The sequence below is a fragment of the Trachurus trachurus genome, assembly GCF_905171665.1.
Source record: "Trachurus trachurus genome assembly, chromosome: 21".
Lineage (NCBI taxonomy): Eukaryota > Metazoa > Chordata > Actinopteri > Carangiformes > Carangidae > Trachurus > Trachurus trachurus.
In genome coordinates, this window is record NC_139899.1 from 25,506,228 (window position 1) to 25,520,624 (window position 14,397).

General features: G+C 40.1%; 1 protein-coding gene across 2 annotated transcripts in view; it reads right to left on the reverse strand.

The window, feature by feature from the left end:
• The window catches only part of gdap2 (ganglioside induced differentiation associated protein 2), a 57,624-nt gene extending 43,817 nt beyond the window's left edge, over positions 1 to 13,807 (reverse strand). Inside the window, exons 1-4 of one of the 2 annotated variants that reach the window (XM_083997159.1) lie at positions 13,586 to 13,807; positions 11,298 to 11,545; positions 2,118 to 2,257; positions 414 to 567 (exon numbers count right to left, since the gene is read on the reverse strand). In XM_083997159.1, coding sequence (XP_083853285.1) covers positions 414 to 567; positions 2,118 to 2,257; positions 11,298 to 11,482 — 479 coding nt within the window. In that variant the 5' untranslated portion in view covers positions 11,483 to 11,545; positions 13,586 to 13,807. Of the gene's footprint in view, positions 1 to 413; positions 568 to 2,117; positions 2,258 to 11,297; positions 11,977 to 13,585 lie in introns of those variants that run through there. The other variant, XM_083997158.1, reaches the window with a different exon arrangement.
• Between the last annotated feature and the right edge of the window lie 590 nt (positions 13,808 to 14,397).

A 14,397-nucleotide genomic window follows, 5' to 3' on the forward strand; every position in this document is an offset into this window, starting at 1 on the left:
TTCACTTTGAGGCCGACAGGCAGATGCAGCTTCTCTCTGATCCGTCTTTCTGACATGTTTGTTCCTGATGCATTTTTTTCCGAGGGGAGCTGCAACTCCTGACCTCTTTCATCAAATCTCTGTTTATTTTTGCACCTGTCAGAGGCAAAATATTGTTTATCGGACAAAATCATATCTGGGGGTGGAGAAGAGAAGAATGTGAAAAGCTGAAATGTGAAAAATCCCGTCCTGACATCTCGGCCCTGCAGGAAATGAATGGATTCACTGTGTCTGACGTGCAGCTTCAAAGACGCAGCGAGTGTTTACACAGACGCACGAGCTGATTGCGTTAACGCTTTGTGGGTTAAGACTGACTGAAGGGCTCGGGCTCAGTGTGTGTGTCAGTGTGTTTGTGTGTGTGTGACAGTTCTTACGCAGCCAGCTGCATGATGTTCCTGTAGCAGCTGTACAGCGAGCTCTCCGCCGCCGTCCTGTACTTGGTCTTGAACTTTGGTCCGACCGTGTGGACGATGAACCTCGCCGCCAGGTTGAAGCCTTTGGTCAGCTTCGCCTCGCCCGTCCTACATCCTGCACACAAACATACAAAATAAAATGTTAAAGTCAAACACCGACTGAGAGAAACATCGGGCACTGACCAAATGAGTTGAGTTATGATTTGTGTGGTGTGGATTTCAGACTTTTTACTTCCATATTCAACCTTGTTTAAGAATTAATGCAAAACCTTTATTTACCTTTAAGACCTGAACCTCAGTGTATTTTGGGGGAAAAGCCTATTTTTGATGCTGCAACTAACGACCACTTCCATTATTTATTCATTTTGTCTCCTTTCTTCATCTTTATCCTTTAGTTGTTCTTTTTTGGCTTTTCGGGCCTTTGTGATGGAGAGAGACAGGAAATCATGGAATTTTTGTAATTTTTTCCCTGGTCAGTGTCCAGATTAAGGCTCTCAGAGGTTTGCAACTCTGAATTGTGACTCTTGTTATTTATGTGAATGTTAATCAGTATTATTTGTATATGTGTAAACCAATAAAGATAAAACATTAAACATTTGGTTGAAATGCTTGTTAAACATTTCAAGCTACAAACATATGTTTAATGTCATACTAAAACTAAGAAAAACTGCAAATCATCTGAGCACCTGGAAACAGCTAATGTTCAGATTGGAAAAAGAAAAATACTGACTGATTATTTCAAACTCATTAATTAGTTTAGTCCACTTATTGTATTGTTGCAACTCCAGTGTAAAGCAACTAGGTCAAGAGCCAAAGCTGAAACTTTCACTTATCTGTTGGTGGTGTAATCTAGTTACATTATTTGAAAAGGTTCATGTCTATACTAGATGATATTGTGGTCTGATAACCTGTGGAAGCTTTGGGACAGTTATGAGCACATGAAGTCAAACACCCGCTACAATAAATATGATTCCAGGCGTTGGTGCATATCCTACTTTATGTTCACTTCTGGTAACATTTTAAAAGGTTTAAAGGTTCACAGCTTTCATTTAACCCACAGTTTTGGGTCACATGGACTCTTTAAACTCTTAACAACGACGTCTCTTTCCAGGAACGATGGATGACCTTGTGCCTCCGGATAACAGAGCGTGACTTATGTTAAAGAGTATAGACAGACACACACACAGCTGCTGTTCTTTAAAATGTTCAGGAACACGGAGAGGAGAAAACATGCAGCACGAGTCTCCGTCTGCATGAATCGAGTGTTTTCACCTCCTCAGTCTTCATCATCATGTGGCTGAATTGGCCCAAACTCCAGACGTGTCGCTGGTTCAAGGTTTAAAAGAAATTTCATTTAAAAATGTCACCTTTTTTTTTATTTGTTAATGAGCAGCAGCTGTGGAGCCGCTGTAAAAGAACCATTTACTGTATACAGATAATTTACTGTTTACAGTGGCAAAGGCAGTTATGACCTTTTTATTAAATCCAGCTGAGCATCATGCGCCTGCTTGTGTCTATATAAAACCATCAGTGAACACACACACTCATGTTCTGTTGTTGTTGTTTTAATCTCAGTGACATTTCTGCGCTCTGCCTCCAGCATCATCATCACCGAGGACGGAGTCAAACTCAAACCAAACCCTTATCGTCGTCGTTGCCTCGTACCTTTGAGTTTGAGCAGCTCCTCTCGCAGCTCGGGCCCGGCCAGCTGGTGGACGCTCTCCGACACCGGGTTCTTGTCGTTGAGCGCCTCGTTGCTGGTGTTGACGATGGCGGTGCAGTTCAGCAGGCCAATGTCCCCGGTGCTGTGGGGCAGAGAAACAAGAGTCACTTTCACTGTTAGTATCTAAGATTTTGTCTCATTCAAAGAAAATCTCAACCAGCAACAAAAGTTTTGTGTATTTTTGGCGTTATTTCAGTTTTTTATCCAATACCCAAGAGTTTTTGATGTCCATACTTATATTAGGGGGTACAATGAATGAAATCTGCTGATTTTCATCGTAGAACAGCCTGGCTGAGGATATTTAAAGGGATAGTTCAACATTGGCAAATTGGCAAATAATGTAATGTTATGAGACAGAGTTGTTTTAGAGGCAAATACAGAGACTGCTTGCTGAAAAACTGCCGCCGACGGTAACGCGCATCAGCAGTTTTGCATGAATTTACCTCTAAAACAACTCTGTCTGGTAACGTTCTGTTATTATCTCATAGTGTGGTGAATGTGCAGGTCACAACTTGTCCACCAGAGCGTTTTGGAGTTGTTGGATTGTGTATTTGATGAGTTTGATGAGGGAAACCAAGAAATCCCATTAGCCTCCGTAGCGTAGCTCTGAGCAGCTCGCGGCTCTGCTCCGCCGTTCTAAAAATAGCTTGCACCGACAATTAAAGGTAGCGAACCTACTGCTATGACTATAGGGATTATGGCAATGGGCCAATTTGCCAAAATGTTGAACTATCCCTTTAAGGCTGATGTTGAAATTAGGTGGGGGAAAATTCTGCCTTGATATTCCTCATGTTTACACTGATTTTTTGCATTATTCAGCATGGCTTTGGTGCAGCCATTGCAGTAAACTCTTGGAAAATGTAAATAAAATGAATAAAATAAACTACAAACAGTTAAGAAACCTCTAATCATTAATAACACACTTTGTTTTCCTTACACTGTTGTTTGGATAAAACCTGTAGAACTCAGATAAAACCACAAACTGGATCAACAAGATCAACAAGTGGATCAACCAATGCACGGACATCATGTCTAAATGAAACCAGATAGTTTGAAGTTCACCTGCAAAATGACCGATCGCTCAACGCTGATACTGATAAGACTCAGATCAATTCATTAAACCAGTCAGGACCTCGTTATTACGTCTATTTTACAGTGTTTGTATTGTGTGAGCATCATTTCCTCAAAGTCTGGACTGGAAATCAGCCACAGCCAAAACTCCTACACACACACACACACTGCATCAGTTCCACTTTAAGTGGATGTAACAAAGCCGACATGTTTTACACCTGATAAATAAACTGATAAATGAAACGTCAAACACATTAACACGCTCTCCTGTTCATATATTCTTATCAATACTGTTGTATTTGCTGCAGTGAAGCTCCAGTCAGTGGGTTATTCAAGTTTATCTTATCTCAGTGCAGTGATTGGAACAGTGACTCTGTGACCACACACACACACACACACACACACACACACACACACTGAAACACACACATGCAGGATAATCTGGATGTATTTATCCAAACAACCTTGAGGAACATTTCAGCATTTAGCCAAAGTAAAAATCCTCATTTTTTACTGCTTCAATAAAGTCTCTTCTTCATCTGAACTCCCTCTGGGTTTGTTTGGAAACAACAATGAGGAAACTACTCGACCATGTGTGTGTGTGTGTGTGTGTGTGTGTGTGTGTGTGTGTGTGTGTGTGTGTGTGTGTGTTGTTGAGAGCGTTTGGTCATGAGACGAGTTCGGCCTCCAGGAACGAGCAGCATCATCATCCATCTTTGGTTAATAAAAAAAGATGAGTCACGACACAAAGCCGACCGCTCCGCCAGAAAATGAGTCTTTAGTGGGAAACAGACGTGAACTGGTGGTCGTACTTTACATCTGTGTAAATATTCCTCGTGGACGCAGAACGGCAGCGAGTGTGTGTGTGTTTATCCTCCTGACGAGCAGCTTTTATAAACTGCTGCCATCGCGTCGGGCTGCCTGCGGTAACAGCCACGTCGTTACATGTCGACATGTTTCATACATGTTTTATATATTAAAGATTATTTAATACATGTTGTTATCATGCAGCTTAAACCTGGAGAAACTTCCCAGATGATGATGATGATGATGAAATCATTTGCTGCACCTTTGCTATTTTCAAGGTTGAATTTTAATTAATTCAACCTTGAAAGATCCTTAAAGGACAATTCCGGGCAAATTCAGCTCGGAGCTGTATTTTCCTAACATTTTAGGTCTAAAAGAAGGAATCTGAGGATTTTCAGTTTTTTAATTGCTCCTGTTTTGCGGTAGTTGTGTCTGTCCCCGCATCGCCACGGCAGCGATGAATGGGAGCGGATGCAAGTTCCGCTGCTTAGGCTGTTTACATCCCTAAAAGTCGCAATTTTTTTCCACAGACAGCGTCAGATGGCTACTCAAACATGCACCGAGAGGGTTATGTACTTCAAGCAATCCGACATGTTTGTAAAACTAGATCTAATTCAAAGTCTCCCAGAGTCTCGAGCGAGACCCAAGTTGACGCTCGGTGTGTTCACGTGCAGCTGGAAGCTCCCGTTTGTGTCATAAACACAGGAATATCAACTCTTGACTTGTTTGAGGTAAATAAACTTCTCGGTGCATGTTTGAGTCGCCATCTGACGCTGTCTATGGAAAAAACTTGCGGCTTTGAGGGATGTAAACAGCCTAAGCAGCAACTTCCATCTGCTCCCATTCATTGCTGCCGTGGCGATGCGGGGACAGACACAACTACTGCAAAACAGGAGCAATTAAACTGAAAATCTTCAGATTCCTTCTTTTAGACCTAAAATGTTAGGAAAATACAGCCCCGAGTTGAATTTGCCCGGAATTGTCCTTTAAGCCTAGTTGAGTTTGAGTTCAAACAAACCGTACACGCCTGGTCCTCAACTGTCTACAAACTGTATCCCCCCTTCCTCTGGACTATTGAGGTTTATATGATGTCTGTTCACCACCACCCTGTCTTTTATTTCTTTTTCTTTAATTTAGTTAGGTAGTTTATTTATCTATTTATTCATTTTTTCTTTTTTTTCTTCCTCACTAAATTTATGTACAGTATTTATTGTATATGCAACACATAATTTATTGCTTTTGTATGCGTTTGTTTCATTCTTGTTTAGCTTTTGCTGTGTTTTCTTTGTGTTATGTTTTTCTTTTCTTTTCTTTTTCTCTCACTTTTACTTTATATGAACTAAAAAATGTTTTGGTAATTACGATTAATTTGATCGTGTTTTATTATTTTTTGACTCTCTGGTTGCCATTAAAAATTTTAAAGTTTAATTAATTAATTCTACCTTTTACATCTTTTCTCTTTTATTCTAGAGCTTTTTTAAAAAAATATATGTTTTATTGCCTTTTAAATCCCTCAGAATAACCCTTGCGTATGAAATATGCTGTACAGATAAAGCTGCCTCCACTCAGCATTTATTTGTGAGCTTTAACCAGTGTTTTATTCTGATGTGTGTGCAAAAAAATGAACTTTGTTGCCCAGTTCTTCATGTGTACTAGTTAACCAAATTATAAGATAAGATAAGATAAGATAATTTTCCACTTATCCATGGATTCTCCTATAAGAACAATATCTAATATCTATCTTCCCCTGTACTAGCTGCTCTGTGATGTGACGTTCGTCTGATGGTTTGGATTTTGGAGTTTGGATTTTAGTTCAAAGCTGATTTCATTTCAGTTTCATCTGAAACTGTGAGAGCAAAAACTTCATAAACTCCAAAACCTGTAAAAAAAAAAAAAAAAAAAAAAAAAAAAGCAGATGTTCACTGACACTGACCTGGATCAGGATCAGTCCACGACTTTTACTGACTTTTCAAATACAAACGGCTGACGGCTCGATTTCTTGGGAGATAAAGTAAAAACATAATGAAGTAGTTATGATATGACATGAGCTCATGCAGTGATGCAGAGGAATAATTATGATCTGTTGAGTAAGACGCACTCGGTTTGATCGGTTTACGGGAAAAAAACCCTCAATAAATAAACAGAACTAAACGTTTTCTGGATGTATGAAGACCAATGGAGCTAAACCATGTTGCATTTACAATTACAAACTGTGGAAACTCAATTAGCAGGAAACTGTTTATGAAATTAAAGCTATTTTTTAATCCACCCAGAGGAACCTGATGATGGAGGAGCTTCACCGATTTTCCTGCCTTTTTTTTTTTTGGCCTCATTATTTCATTTTATTTTTTTCTTCTGACGGATTTTTTCTTTTTTTTTTTGGCCTCACTTTTTTCTTTTATTTTCCTGACTTTTTTTTTTCTTCTGACGGATTTTTTCTTTTTTTTTGCTTTGCTTTTTATTTTTTATTTTGCCGGATTTTTTATTTTTTTTTGCCCTGACTTTTTTTTTTCCTTTTAAGGCCTCACTTTTTTATTTTTTTTTTGCCTGACTTTTTTTTTTCTTGTGCCGGATTTTTTATTTTTTTTTATTTTGCCTGACTTTTTTTCCTTTTCTTTTTTTTTGTGCCGGATTTTTTTTATTTTGCCTGGCCCTAATACTCCTTCGTAGGGATAAAGATCTGCAGCTAAAAAGAAAATAAGAGTCTTGTTGGAGGAAAAGGAGAATTTAGCTTTGATATATAAAAAGAAACATGTCAGTCCGATGGTTTTTATCTATCTAACAATCTGCCGACGTTAAACAGAAAAAATACTGTGGGACTGTGAGCATGAGAGGTCACGGAGGATTTCTTTTCTTATTTGAAGTGGTCACAAGCTGAAGGGCCCCGCAGCTCGAGGGCCGTTCATCCTGGTCATGTTGGTGCAGCAGGAATGTGCTCGCTCCCGGTGACCGTGCAGCGAGACGACGGCCGCTATATACGACGGCGACGACAACAAGGCTCAGTCTCAGTGAGAGCTGCCGCCGCCGCTGCCAAGTCGGCCTCCAGACCGACCGTCATGTGTTCCTCCACAAAGAGGATTTGTGAAGTGAAGTGGACTCTGGACTGAGCGGAGCGAGCGAGCACGTGGAGAGAAACAGGAAGTGTTTCCAGCACAGAGATAAGAGCTGCTGCTGCTGCTGCTGCTACTGTTCTGCTCCTGTGTTTGTATATTATATTCTGTTGTATGTGTGTATGTGTATGTATATTATATTCTGTATTTCGTACTATGTGGCTTCATGTATGGTTTCAGCTTGGTACTGGATTAGTATCATATTATGTATAGAGGGAGCTATAGCTATTCTAGCGCTTTATTTTTTCACTGTGCTGAGCTGCTCTGTCTCCTTTTATTATAATGGTTGTCCGCACTTTGTAATTGCTCTATGTACCTGTTTACCTATGATACTTTAGATGACCGGGTCTTTGATGTATTTGTGTATTTTGCAAATGTTTCTATTTTTCTAATATGTTCTACATTTTTGAAGTTGTAATTCTTCTCAATGATTGCTGTCTATCAAGTGACTGACCACGGCTGTGAGTATTTAAATACATCACTTCCTGTTAAAAATTCCACACTGAGGAAGACGTTGTTGAAACCGGTCTGTGTGTGTTTTAGCGCAGTTTGTAATAAAAACTATGAGAAGGACACGAGTGCTGCTGGCCTTTCTTCTTTGTCTTTCTTTGTCTGTAACTGCTCCTGTGTTTCCCTGCTCACCTCTGATCTGATGCTGCTGTTACCTGACAGTGAGAAAGGCAACGTAAACACACGTGGAGCGACAGTAAACACCGTCACAACCGCGTCTGTGTGAACACGTCACTGCTCGATGTGTCAGGGTTCCCACTCTTCTCACAAAACCATTCCCCAGGACATTTTCAGCTGCTACAGTCTGACAGACGTGTTATTACGCCGTACACTAACACAGCTCCCATCCCATTCAGGCTTTGGAGAAGTGCCGTTTTCCACAGTTGTACAGTTGTGCAGAGTTTACACTTTGTACACACTTTTCCTGACCTGGAAATGTATAAAATCAAATTCCATACTTTCCATACTTGCATAGAAACCCTGACTATAAACTCACAGTCTCTCGTTTACTCGCCAGGCACTTCTTTGGAAAAGAAATCCTGGAAAAGTCAAACAGATCACAGAGCTCTGGTAGCTGATGTCGTGATGTGATAAATAACCAATTCCAGGGCAACTCCAGCAGCTTTTTCCAGGTTTTCCAGGACACGTGGGAATCCTGCGTTTCCTCTGCTGAAGCAGGAATCATTCACACGACGCCGACAAACTCCACTTCAAGCCTCAGTGTGAACGGTGACACCCTGAACGCCTCACGGTCAGGAGTTTGGTGCTGCAGCGTGAACGAGGACTGAAGAGGAAAAGGAGGACTACTGATCATCTTTGGCCGACATGTTGGCTGCATCCAGTGAAGTAGGAGATGGGACACCAGAGTATTGACAAGATGTGATCGGTGACTAGAAGCATTGATGCTGATCGAGGGTATTGGAGCAGCTCAGATTGATACATCTGGATATAATGATCGACAGCTGATTAGTCGGTGGCATCACTGAAAGCAAATATAGTAACCAAACAAAATGTGGTATTTGATTGGTTTTATGAAGCTGCTCTCGACTCATCTACACTCTGGCCTATTTAACTAACTATTGGCCTACTCAACTAACTGTTGAGTTATTGATACTCTATTGACAACAAATAAACATGACAAGGTCAATGTGAGAAACTGAGGATAAAAATCAGTTGAGAAAACTACTGATGTTGTATTTTAAATGTGCCTCATGTCAACTGGTTTCAGTCTTTCACACGTTTTATCCATTTCCCTGTGCACACATGCATTTTAATTAGTGTGTTTAATGATTCAAATATTAAATCATGATTAATTGCATGAGTGTCCTTAGTTACTCATGATTGATCACATTATTCATCAAACATGTTTTATTTGTTTAAAATGTACTTCAAAGGTGCTTTAAACTTTACTGATTGAAACTATGGGTCAGGTCCAAAGTCAGTGTAACAGAGTGCGAGAAGAAGAGACCCAGAGGAGTTTGCTTTAAGTTATAAAAGAGTCTCATATGAATGTGGATGAATCTATGTTACCCACACTTGTTAATGGGTCCATTTTCGATTAATATATCGTTTTATCTTTATAGTTATTTTGATATTATTATTTAGTGGTCGACTCGCCCAGCATTTCCTAGTTTCAATTTCCCGGTCGCTGCCCGGCGGGTCATGGGAATAACGCCGCCGGATCGCTAGTTGGCATCGTTTATGGACGGAACTACGACGGTATCTGATCGTCTTCGAACCTTCTTGGCAAATGTTTTCGCTTTCGCAAGAATTTCACCGTGCGTGCAGAGGCTCATGGGAAATGTTGTGCTTTCCGAAACTCCTCGTAGTCCCTTTAAAAGGAATTTGCATGAATTTGCTTTCCCGTTGACTTTTACAACCCTAATTTCAATGAAGCTTTAATGAGGTTTTTCTCTTCCTGTTTTCAGAAAACAAAACAGAACAAGTGTAAAACTGAAACTGAAACACAAGATCAGCTGTCACCTCCAAACTGCTGCTGATCTGTGACTGTGACACACAGATTCACACACACTTTTCCCTGAGGAACTCATGAAAATGACATAAATTACTCATATTTTGCAACGTTAAAGGAAGTGATGAACATTTCCTTGAGCCGCCTCTTTAACCAGTTGTTCCCTTTTTTTGTGTTTAATCCTCCTAAACTTAACTAACACAGAGACAGACACATGTAAAACACGCCCATCTTGTTGGAGGTAATAAACAGTATCTATATAGACCCTATTTCCCATGGAGAGTCAGTGTGGTGAGAAATATTTATCACAAACAGTCAAATCCACGTCACTCAGGTTTCATTGTTCATATTTTGCATCTTAAAAGAATAGTTCACCCAAAATTCAAATTGCAGGGCTGGGAGAAGTTTCAGAGTTATCTGTGGCTTCTCTGAGTTACAGGGGGTCTCGGCGTAGCAGTGCATGTCCATATAACGGTTGCAAATAGATACCAACTGTCTTCGTAACAAAAAGACACACCAAAAAACATCCAAATACCTTCATGCTGCTCGTATGTAATGTCCGTCTTGTATTGGAGCCCTGAAATGCGAAATTGTTCCGAAAAAAAAACTTAAACAAGTCTATATTTCATACGAGCACTATGGAGGTATTTGGATGTTTTTTGGTGTGTCTTTTTGTTACGAAGACAGTTGGTATCCATTTGCAACTGTCATGGACATGCAGTGCTGCACGGAGCCCCGCTGTAACTCAGAGAAGCCACGGAGGACTCTGAAACTTCTCCCAGCCCTTAGTCGACATGAGGGTGAGTAGATAATAGGGATGGGACTTTTTGTCGACAAATCGACAAAAAATCGACACATGCTCCCCTCGACAAAAAAAATGGAGTGTCGATTTGTCGAGGGGGCGGGGCTTGTGGGATTTCCATGTGTAAATTGCATTTTGTCTTTCAATATTTCCTATTCAAATTAACAGCAGAAAGTGCCACTTTTCCCCTAATGAAATAAAATATTTTAAATAAAACAAATCCACCTTCTCTAAATGGGATAGCTACTTGACCCTCATTCTGCTTCATATGTGACGGGAGCGTGCGTGCATGCTGACAGGCCACAGAGTCAAGAGATCAGCTGTCCGGGCTCCCTGCAGTCTAGGTGATGGTGCGCTGTTGATGACGAGTCCGGCTCCGCAAAAAGGGCAAAACCATCGGCAAAACAGGTGGATGCAATGGTTGCATTCTCCGTAGAGGACGCGGACATGCACGGAAGAAAAAAAAAGAAAAAGAAACCGAATGCGTGCTGCCCCGTCCGCTCGTGCCGACAGCGGCGTTAATAAACCACAACAAAAGCACGTGTACCCCCCCCCGCCCGCCCGCCCGCATATCTGCTGCTGCTGTTAAAAAAAAAAAAAAAGGGCCGACAAATCGACAAAAAGTCGACACATGGACCTCGATAATCGACAATCCAAATCCCGTGTCGTTCCCATCCCTAGTAGATAATGAGTGAAATTTCAATTTTGAGTGAACTATCCCTTTAATTAAAAAGGTCACATGACCCTCGACTGTAATGAAACTCAGAAACGTCACTAAAACCAATTAAACTTTGAACCGAGCAGTAACGTGACTCGGGAGTGGAGACAGAGGCGACTGCGAGTGACTCACAAGAGGACGATCTTGCGGTTGATGTCGGGCCTGCAGGGGAAGGGCGAGGGGAAAGCCTGCTGACTGAGCAGACTGTCGCTCTGCTCCTCCCGCAGCGCCTCCTCCACGTCCTCGCCGAGCTGCTGCTGCCACGTCGGGAGCGTCTGGACGTCTACGAACTGAGAGCGAGCACCCAGAGGATCCATCCCCCTCCCTCGACGGACCACCACCACGGTTACGGGCCGACACCTGGTCTCCAAGCAACCGCTCTGAAGGAGGAGAGGAGAGGAGAGGAGAGGAGAGGAGGAATCTGAGTTACACATCATCAAACAATAGATTTCAAACATAATATATAATAAAAGAATTAATAAATAAAAACAATGAATACTAAAAAATAATAAATAAAATATTGATTTATATTTTAAAAACTTAAAGGGATAGTTCACCCAAAATTCAAATTTCACTCCTTATCTTTGCACCTATTTGCGCCGGCGTCAGTGCAAATCGCGCAAGATTTGAGACTGAGACACTGGGAGCTTCAGCTACAAACAAGCTTAAAATATAGACTTATTTAATTTTTTTCGGAACAATTTTTCATGTTGGGGCTTCAATACAAGAGGGACGTTACAGACGAGCACTATGGCGGTATTTGGATGTTTTTTGGTGTGTCTTTTTGGACGAAGAAAGTGAGCCCCGTTCGCGACCGTCATATGGACATGCAGTGCTGCGCGGAGCCCCGCTGTAACTCAGAGAAGGCACGGAGGACTCTGAAACTTCTCCCAGCCCTTAGTGAACTATCCCTTTAAAATCAAAACTCAGAAAGTTGCTTTAAAGGTGCTTAACATCTGTCGGTCAGTGTCATTCACATCTGGTTCCTTTGACTGTTCAATCAGTTTGTCACATCATCATTTTTACTTTGTAATGTCAGGAAATAGTAAAAAAAAATTATAATAATAATAATTGAATTTTCAAAGATGAAAATGATTATTCAGTTATTAAAAGATTAACTGGCTGATGATCAATAGAGTTGAAGAATCAGTGACATAATTTTCTGGTTACATTTTCTCTTATTCTTAGAATTTGCTGCATTTCTGTGGCTGAGTTATAACTTCCTGTAATTTGACGAATGAAACAATTAAGAGATTAATTGAATAAGAGTTTCGAAACTGATTGGTTCCAGGTCTGAAAAGAAAAAGAGTAGAGCAGAACATTTAAGAAACTCATCAATAATGAAGGATAATTGTTGCCACCAGACTTGATTAAAACAGCATCTGTCTCATTAAAACGCTCTTGTTTTTCCTGGATCATAAATTGAATCTTCTTTCAAAAAGGAGAAACTCAGACTTGATCAACGGCCACACGAACCAGACTGAGTGGAAACCCTGTGTGTAATGACATTATCTGCAGATTAGAGGAGATGAGCTGCATGCTTCATTAAATACAATCCTGACAGCAGCTTCTCTGTCCTGTCCAGACATGGTGGTGAGAACCGCCCGCCCCCCCTTCAAGACCACAGCACTGATCAATAACCACAACTGAAACAAAGATCAAAACTGACAAGTCGATTGATTCTTTTTTACAAGAAGATCATCTCCAATTTTGATTAATTTATGAAGCAAAAATATATTTTCAGGCTATTTCCAGATTTTTAAAATGAGACAGGTTGTATCTTTTCTGTTTGTGTTATAATTATTTTGCATAAGTATCTCCTGTTGAATCAATCAATCGATTAGGCTACCTGCACAATGAGAACTGATTAAATCATTTATCAAGCAAGATGGGTATTAAACATTAACTTATCAATACTTTGCCTGTTTTTTGCATTGCATCATGTAGTTTGACTTCTTTTTGTTTTGTTTTTTGACTGATATTCAGACCCGCAACAACTTTGAACGCATCATCGATTAAGTTAAACGATTAAAATGAATAATTGACAGGTTAAACAGTCAATAATGGTGGTTTTATCTCAAAGATAAGGACACTGTGGATCCCTGTGAGTAACTATACCTGATTTTTTCCACTTTAATTCGTGACCAAGTGTCAACCACGACTTTATTATGATTCATTTTTTACACTGTGTCAAAGCGTCAAGTCTCCGGAACAGCTGCATATCATTAAATTAACCATAACACAGCAGGTCAGAGGCAGGACTGGTGCAGCTTCTAATCCATTAACTTAACTACTTTATTTCCCTAAACACATTTACAATAATCACCAATAATAACATCTCAGTTATACATCGATAAAGGTGATATTTTTAGTCAGTATGTGCCTCTAACAAAAACACAAAACCAGCAGCAGTCACCCACCAGTGGTGTTTCTTCCTCCAGACAGAGGTGATGTCCACGCCGAGAAATATCATATAAAATGGATCAATAAATGTTGACAGGACGTGAACCGACTCAGGAGTTGTTGTCGTCCCTCCGACTTCTCATATTCACCAGCAAAGTCGACGCGAAAACGCACAAAAATTGAGTTTAAAAGTGCCAATTAAGCAGGTTTACAACACTTAGCCAGCATGCTAGCTGCTGCTGCTCACTGCTGCCGTGACGTCGGGTAGCACGCACGCACACACCGCGACTTCCGGTTGGGGATTCCAAAATAAAAGTTTAAGAGACTCCCCAAATTGTCGAGTTTAGAAAATTTCTACATTTCTGACCTGTTTCAACTGGAAATAAATCTACTCCATCTTCCTCATTAATAAAACACTGAATATGCTTTATTTTATTTATTTATTCTTTTTTAAATAGACAGCTCAAAAGTTATTCCCTGACCATGCTATTGATTGATTATTTTACTGGTTGAATCTATCTCCTCAACAATGATTTCAAAGTTTTAGTACTCTTGTCACTCTTGTTGATTATTGCCATCACTATTGCTTTTTTTGATTCTTCACATTCACATTATCTTTCGTTATTCAATTGAAATACCTGATTGTTGCTGAAGTTTTATTTTTTAATTTTTATGTATATAACACTTTCAGCTGCAATTTTTGTCATGAAACATGATTTATAAATAAAGTTTATTACTAATATTTACTATATGGAAACATATACTCCTAATTTCAAGTTTAACTACTAAAATAAGTGTCTAAAATTACTGAAAGGTCCATTCTCAGCAA